This window comes from Vicia villosa, linkage group LG2 (genome assembly GCF_029867415.1).
Source record: "Vicia villosa cultivar HV-30 ecotype Madison, WI linkage group LG2, Vvil1.0, whole genome shotgun sequence".
In the NCBI taxonomy this organism is placed as follows: domain Eukaryota; kingdom Viridiplantae; phylum Streptophyta; class Magnoliopsida; order Fabales; family Fabaceae; genus Vicia; species Vicia villosa.
In genome coordinates this window covers 2,708,903-2,717,278 of record NC_081181.1, presented here as the reverse complement: position 1 = coordinate 2,717,278, position 8,376 = coordinate 2,708,903, and the positions used below count along the sequence as shown (strand labels likewise).

Sequence of the window (8,376 nt, the reverse complement as noted above, 5' to 3'; positions counted from 1 at the left end):
TTAGAACCGGAAAAAATTCGGCCAAACGATACCTAAGTATATCTTCTAATGATTTCAAGTTTTAAGTTTTAACTAATTAAAAAAGATACTAGTAATAATTTAAAAATAGAAGCATGCATGAAACACGATAGGCCCGTATCTGACAGGTCCCACAGCAAGCTAGCAGTGCATCACAGCGCAGTCATCAAACATATCCCAGCCGCCACATCACTATTCTGTCTGAATATTCAATTTAATTCAATTCAATCCACTTTTCTTCTTCATCTCCTTCTTCTTTTTTTTTTTCTCAGTTAGGGTTTCTATTCCATTTCCATGGCCACCGCAATTCGAACTCAGTTCTTCACTCCCACCGCCACCACCACCACCACCGCACGCTCTCAACCTCTCCTCCGCCTCCATTTCCCTCATTCCTCTAAACGAATTAACTCCATCTTCTCCATTTCATGCTCCTCTCAGTCTCAATCTCAACCCCAATCCCAACCCGAACCCCTTCGCCACCGTCCTCCTTACATCCCCAACCACATCCCTGACCCCTCCTATGTTCGCATCTTCGACACCACTCTCCGTGACGGCGAACAGTCCCCCGGAGCCTCCATGACTTCCAAGGAAAAACTCGACATTGCTCGCCAGCTTGCCAAACTCGGTGTAGACATTATCGAGGCTGGATTTCCCGCCGCCTCTATAGACGACTTCGAAGCCGTGAAAATGATTGCCACTGAAGTCGGAAACGCCGTCGATGAAAACGGTTATGTTCCTGTCATTTGTGGTCTCTCCAGATGTAATGAGAAGGATATTCAAAGGGCTTGGGATGCAGTTAAACATGCAAAGAGACCGAGGATTCACACTTTCATTGCTACTAGCTCCATTCATATGGAGTATAAACTTAGAATGACCAGAGAACAGGTTATCGAAAAAGCTCGCAGTATGGTTGCATTCGCCTGTAGTTTAGGCTGTGAAGATGTCGAGTTCAGTCCCGAAGATGCTGGAAGGTATTCTCACTCATCTTTCATATAATTTGAACTCGGTATTTCACTATCATCGTAACTATTGTTCTGTTTTTGTTGGAGTTGTATTTATATTATGTATGATGATAACAGGTCGGATAGGGAGTTTCTATATCAAATTCTGGGAGAAGTTATTAAGGCAGGGGCTACTACGCTTAATATACCTGACACGGTTGGAATAACCATGCCAAGTGAATTTGGGAAACTGATTGCTGATATAAAAGCTAATACACCTGGAGTTGAGAATGTTATTATTTCCACTCACTGTCAGAATGATCTTGGACTTTCTACTGCGAACACCATTGAGGTGGGGTGTTCATGTCATTTTGGTCTTCATCTATACTTTGCATTTGTAGCTGGATTCTGAATTTGTATGCTCTTGATTGTGGCTGCTTTCAGGGTGCACGAGCCGGTGCTAGGCAGCTGGAAGTCACTATTAATGGGATTGGTGAAAGAGCTGGAAATGCCTCCTTGGAAGAGGTGAGGGTTAATATTCTGTTTGTTGATGTAATAACAATCTCATTATTTCGTTGCTCGCTTGCATTTGGAAACTCATTTTTTATTTTGCTTTCTTTGAAGGTTGTGATGGCCTTGAAATGTGGAGGACATATCTTCAACAATCTCCACACTGGAATCAATACAAGGCACATTTATTTGACAAGCAGAATGGTTTCGTATCTGCAGTTATCTTTCTGTGGTTTCTTTTCCCCCTTTAAAGACATTTGTTGATTGTTTATTTTGTATTTATCTTTTCCTATAGGTTGAAGAGTACTCTGGTTTGCAGTTACAACCACACAAGGCTCTTGTGGGAGCAAATGCTTTTGCTCACGAAAGTGGCATACATCAGGTTGGCTATAATGATACCTACATATATCTGAATAGATGGTTGGACAAACCTTGCAACTTAGATTTGTATGATTTTGAACTTAAATTTGATTTCTCTAGCAACTGTTTGCAACATTTCCTCCAACTCATATATGTTAGTGAAAAGGTTACATGTTTTAGCATTTTGGCACAAGGTTCCACCCTTGTGAGTGAACTAGTGATCACTGATTGTATATATGAAAACGTCCTATCTGATTATGTGTGTAATGTTTGAAGACACCTAACACTCTTCAAATCCAACAATGGCGTGAGCCTCATGCACCAGGCTATCCCAATTCCTTTTTGTTTTTCCCCTTAAATTGCCGCTGCACATGAATATTTATATTAGTGCCCTCTTAAGTACATAGATAGTGTATGATTTTTTATGTTTTAAAACTAATCTTAGAAGAAATACATTTTCTCTGAATGCGGCAATATAGTCCCGGTTCAAAATCAAATAAGGTATTCCTTGGATTTTTCATCCCATTGGACGAGCTGAAACTTCATTTTGCAACATTGAAAGATACATATGATAAAAGAAAAACAAACTTTTTAAGCTTCTTTTGAACATTCCTTATGAGATTTAACCCAAAGCTATATTAGTGTTTTTTAATTCCTTTCATACATTTACATACACATGAAAATATGAAAATACCTGCTGGTTATACTTGGAGGTAAATTGGCTGACCATGTACCAAATTTTATGGCAAAAGAATTTTTAACTTTATCAGTAAAGCATATTGTGGTAGCTATGTCATTTTTAAAGGGTTTAAGCAAAATAATCAAAGGGATCTCTGGTAACTTTATTCCCATGAGTGTCAAGACTCGAAGACATGAGCCCTACATGATTATGTTCTATGTCTCCAGTTTCTCTGCTCAACCAATCTGAAAGATAGTGACATTCTCCCCTGTCTCTCTCTGTTTTCAATTTTCACCTATTACAAATGCAGTGTTAGTGCTGTTATTCAAACCAGAATTAACTAATAGTTTCACCACTGTGCTGTAGGATGGAATGCTTAAACACAAAGGTACATATGAAATCATATCCCCAGAGGATATTGGGCTTGAAAGAACCAATGAAGCTGGTATTGTATTAGGGAAACTTAGGTATGTTATTTATTTTACTTACGGAACACTTATATTTCCATGGATCTTGGACACGCTTTTCTTTTCTAACTGTTATCTTCTCCTATATTATGTATTATATAGATATTTGGCTGTAATGTTTGCAATTACCATGACACAGTGAACCAAGTTGAATTGATTAAATTAAATTAAATTAAATCAATTTTACCATGACTAAAATTTTAGAGAAACATGGTAGCAAAAGCCCATGGGGTTGCTTCTGTAAATACATAACCAATACCGAACATCGTCTTTACATTGAATGGTTGTTTAGCTTTTCGGCAATGAATAGTGCAATTGATTTGACTGTTGTTTAACTTTGTCCTCCAAACAAAAACTTGTGCTCCTAATGATGCAGCGGACGCCATGCTCTGAGAAAGCGACTTGAAGAGGTATAGATACATTTTTATTGTGGCTAAAGACCTTTTGAATGGTTTCTTCAGTTTTATGAGTTACTCTCTGTTGTTTCAGCTTGGATACGAACTTAAAGACGACCAAGTTGAGAGTTTGTTTTGGCGTTTCAAAGCTGTGGCTGAACAAAAGAAGGTATATAAGAACTGATGATTTTATCCTGTTCCATTTCATTGACTCAGTCAACGAATTGGGTTTAATTGTCTTTTGATAAGTGGTATTATTTTATATCAAGCAATTAATATGACCGGTAATAAATGAAACCAGTAGTGACTAGTCCCTCTTTTTCAGAGGATTACTGATGCTGATCTCAGAGCTTTGGTAACGGATGAAGTTTTTCAGGCAGAGCCTATCTGGAAGCTTGCTGATATACAGGTAGGTTGAAATGTTCTTTGAAATTTGTTCAATGAAAGGAAGCTATGGCACAGCTGTGGGAGTTACGGCTAAGTGATTATATGGTCATGGTTTTGGTCTCTTTCTGAGTAAGACTGTTTACAATAGACCCACATTGGGTCTGCCTCTTCCCTGAACCTTGCCATAACCAGAACTTTGTAGCTCAAAGTTTCCGTTTTATGAAATTTGATATTAAACTGCTTTAACAATCATATAACAAATATAAGGTAATTGTTGGTTGAGATATTAGAAGAAATATAGCATATAAATAAGCGGAGGGATAAAAGGGAGAGGAGATCTAGTCATTCTGAGAGGATAAACCCTCAAAGTTGTGCTGGTGTTGTGTCGTTATCAAGGGAATTTTTCCTATATTTTGTAACAAGAGACCAGGTTCATATCACTAATCAAAATCTATCCAGTTCAGGTGACTTGTGGAACTCTTGGTCTCTCAACAGCAACTGTCAAACTTGTCGGCGATGATGGTAACACGCATGTTGCTTGTTCTGTTGGTACTGGGCCTGTGGATTCAGCGTACAAAGCTGTTGATCTGATTGTGAAGGTTTGAAGTCTTATATATTCATGGTTGCTATTAACTTAATCGAATTATGCTGAAATTGTTGGCCCTATTAATATGATGGAGGAACCTTCTACCCTTAACTTATGTGCAGGAACCAGCAACTCTTCTTGAATACTCCATGATCGCAGTCACTGAAGGCATTGATGCAATTGCCACTACCCGAGTTTTAATTCGGGGAGAAAGCAATCAAGCATCTACTCACGCGTTAACTGGAGAAAGTGTTCAGCGAACTTTTAGGTATGGAGAATTCTGAAGTGGATTACTGCAACGTATCTTGTTGTTTCTAACTAACAATCCACGCACACAATGTTTTTTTGTTTATAGTGGGACTGGAGCAGGAATGGATGTTGTTGTTTCCAGTGTCAAGGCCTATATTGCTGCAATAAACAAGATGCTGAGCTTCAAGGAAACACCATCTACTGAAAAAATCCCAGTCACTGCATCAAATGTTTCATAATTTGTGTTATTGGTTTCGCAAGGGAGTTTAGCTGCATTGTAGTGTGAATTAGTACTCGTTATTTATCGATACCCAAGTGACTTTTGCAATAAATGTAATGTAATTTAATAGTGTTTGGTTACTTTTTAGAAGCTATAAGACTTAGCTTCACATCAATATGGTATCAATGTGATTTGAGTCAATGTGATTTGAGTAAATGTGATTCAGTCTCAAACACATACTAAATTAATGTGCTTTAGTGATACATGCCGATTGATGGAGTGTTTGTTTTAGAAAATGCTTGTTGATACGACAACCAACGAGCATGCATGTAAACAAGTCGATAATAATCATCTGATGAAACACTTTTCGTTTTTCACTCGTGTCGTCGGTAAATGAGTTGTTATATACTATATCATTTTTTTTTGTTTTTTCATTTCTGTTACATCTGATGAAACACTTTTCGTTTTTCACTCGTGTCGTCGGTAAATGAGTTGTTATATACTATATCATTTTTTTTGTTTTTTCATTTCTGTTTTATGTAACGAAATCATGGTCATCTAGGTTAGGGTGGAGTCTACAAGGTGCAATGTCATGACTCATGTTGAATGTCCTCCCTCATATTGAAGTGCTTCTACACTGAAGCACGTTTCACCTCCAACTTAAATTTAAAAGCACATTTGATAAAGGCTACCAAACAGTACACTCCTTTTGTTCCGACCAAATAACAGTCTTTCGTACATGCTGATTTGCATTGCATCGTACCTTAAAGAACATTTTTACGCTTGTCATTTAAAAACCTAGGAATTGTCGAAAATGAAGATAGATAGCGACTCCATAACGTGAAAAAACACCGAACATTGTCCTATATTTAAGAATCTAGTGGGAACAAAACGGGACATTAATATTTAACTAGCTTTCTACTCCTGACATATAATTAGAGACCACAAGATGCATGTGAATGATAGATCTGAAAACATGAAACAAGTTCTACATCTTCACATAACCTTTATTGTTTTATTATTGCAAGCATGAGGACAAAAGGATAATAATGTACTGCATGTTCACTACGTACCATTTTAACAATCAAACAAAATACAGTATCTGAGAAAGAAACCACACATATTTTTGTAGAATTTATTAGAATTATGTGCATGTTTGATTATGTTTTTTTATGAATGAGTTAGAATTAACTTCAAATGCTTTTTTTATGACATTTAATTATTGCTTAAAGATATTTTTTTCATGAGAAAATAGAAGGGTGTACTACCAGTATAACATAATTTTACTCTATCAACCAATGATCATATTGTATTCTGTCAAATCACTGTGATATTTTTAAATTAGTGATATAATATAGTAGAATGTTTTTAATTAAATAATAATATAAAATTATTTTATATTCTCAATGCATTATCTTTATTTTTTTTCTTTTATCTTTCCTTAATCAATATAATCAAATATAAAAAAATGAAAGAACAAAGTTTCTCAGGTTTATTCTTTTAAGATAATAAAAGTTAAAAAAAAAAGTTTTTTAAGACTAAATTAGGTCTAATAGTTTTTCTTCGGGGACTAAAATAGTCATTAATGTTAAATATATTCTTTTAGGTGAGGATCATCTTAATCCAGAAGAAAAGTTGTGAGAATCATTGTTAATCTCACAACTTTTCTTCTCGGCAACAATTTCAAAAGTCAATAAAACTGATATATGCTTAATACCTAAAATTGATAAACCGGTTTTTGTGACGCAGTTCAGACCGATTTCCTTATGCAATACGATTTACAAGGTGGTGAGTAAGATTATTGTCGGGAGGCTTAAAAACTTATTGGATAAGCTGGTTTCCCCGTATCAAACGGGCTTCGTTTCGGGTAGACTCATTCATGAGAATATCATTATTGATAGGGAAGCTATGCACACTATGGAGAAAGCTAAAGGAAAAACAGGTTTCTTTGCCATCAAAGTTCACTTGTCGAAAGCATACGATAAGCTTCGTTGGGAATTCATTTGGTATACTCTACAAGAGATTCAAATACCAGAGATATTGCGGAATATTATTATGCATGCAGTTACTAGCATCGAAACAAATGTGAATTGGAATAGATCTCGTAATGAGTTTTTTCGTCCTCAACGCGGTATTAGACAGGGAGATCCAATGTCTCCTTACTTGTTTACTCTTTGTATGGATAAGTTATCCCATCTTATTGAAGAAGAAGTTAATAATAAGAGATGGAAAAGTCTAAAGCTTGGTAAGAATGGGATTAGGATATTGCATTTAATGTTCGCGGACGATCCGCTCTTGTTTGGTGAGGCAACTGAGAGGCAAATGAAATGTGTAATGCAGACACTGGACATTTTCTGCAAGTTATCAGGCCAAGAGGTTAGTTATGATAAAACCAACATCCTTTTCTCCAAGAATGTACCAAGAAGCATGCAATTGAAACTTTTGCATTTGTCGGGATTTCGAATGACGAAGTGCTTTGGTAAATATTTGGGAGTACCCCTTAGTGCTCATAAGATAAAGATAAATGAGTTCCAATACATCACTGACCAAGTGGCGAACAAACTCATTAGTTGGAAGCAGAACAATCTTTCTTTAGCTGGTAGAATCACGTTGGCTAAAAGTGTTATCGAAGCTATTCCGCTTTACCCGATGATGACAAATAAATTGCCTAAGAGGTGTATTGATGAGATTCAAAGTCTACAGAGGCAATTTGTTTGGGGAGACACAGCTGAGAAGAAAAAAATTCATGCCATCGCTTGGAACAATGTCACCAGACCGAAGCAACTAGGTGGTGTGGGATTAAGAGATCTTGGCACTTTGAATGATGTTTGCTTGTTGAAACTAGGCTGGAAAATGTACACGAATGCCGATGATCTTTGGTGTAAGGTTTTGAGAAAAAAATATAATGTGGAGACAATTACCGATTGTTTGAAGGTGAGGGTGTCTGATTCATCCCTATGGAAAGACATTGCTAGAACTCTTCCCACATTGCTGGACACAGGTATGTGGGTAGTGGGCGATGGTAAAAGCATCATGGAATGGGAAAACAATTGGCTTGGAAAAGAGTATTGTTTGAACAACTATGATGTTGCTATTCCTCATAATCTTAGGGGGGCCAAAGTGTGTGGCTTGGTAAATGAGAGTGGAGAGTGGAATATGAACATGCTGTCTTCGTGGCTCCCTAATCAGTGGTTGGACAAGATCCTGTCTTGTGTACCGCCTGGTAGGGGACAATTTTCTGACTTTTTTTGTTTTGCAGGAGCTAATCAGGAGAATTTTTCGGTGAAAGCCATGTACCAAGAATTAGAAGTGAAGGAGCGGGATGTTGAAGACGCGGAGTGGATGAAGATTTGGAAAGCATCTGTTCCGGAGTGATGCAAAACATTCGCGTGGCTCATAAAACACGACCGCATTCTTACGAATCTTAGTAAGAGCAAGAAGGGACTTGGAAGTGTTGGATGTAATTTATGTGGAAATGTTTGTAAATCCACCATTCATGCACTACGAGATTGTACGAAATGCCTCCCTATTTGGAAAAGTATTGTGCCAAGCGAGTTGATGACA

The 8,376-nt window shown here is 37.1% G+C and overlaps 1 protein-coding gene across 1 annotated transcript; it reads left to right on the top strand.

The window, feature by feature from the left end:
• Positions 1-217: 217 nt before the first annotated feature.
• Positions 218-5,189, top strand: LOC131648790 (2-isopropylmalate synthase 1, chloroplastic-like). Its single transcript, XM_058918516.1, has 12 exons — positions 218-989; positions 1,098-1,311; positions 1,404-1,484; positions 1,584-1,673; positions 1,765-1,851; positions 2,875-2,975; positions 3,352-3,385; positions 3,465-3,539; positions 3,696-3,779; positions 4,222-4,356; positions 4,466-4,611; positions 4,699-5,189. The coding sequence occupies exons 1-12, from the start codon at positions 313-315 to the stop codon at positions 4,829-4,831; spliced, it is 1,857 nt and encodes a 618-aa protein (XP_058774499.1). The 5' UTR covers positions 218-312; the 3' UTR covers positions 4,832-5,189.
• The last annotated feature ends 3,187 nt before the right edge of the window (positions 5,190-8,376 follow it).

Excerpts from the sequence above, each read along its gene's own strand:
- LOC131648790 (XM_058918516.1), top strand. The coding sequence starts at position 313 with ATGGCCACCGCAATTCGAACTCAGTTCTTCACTCCCACCGCCACCACC. Across the intron at positions 1,852-2,874 it reads ACGAAAGTGGCATACATCAG|GATGGAATGCTTAAACACAA; the intron begins GTTGGCTATAAT and ends ACTGTGCTGTAG. Across the intron at positions 3,780-4,221 it reads GGAAGCTTGCTGATATACAG|GTGACTTGTGGAACTCTTGG; the intron begins GTAGGTTGAAAT and ends TATCCAGTTCAG.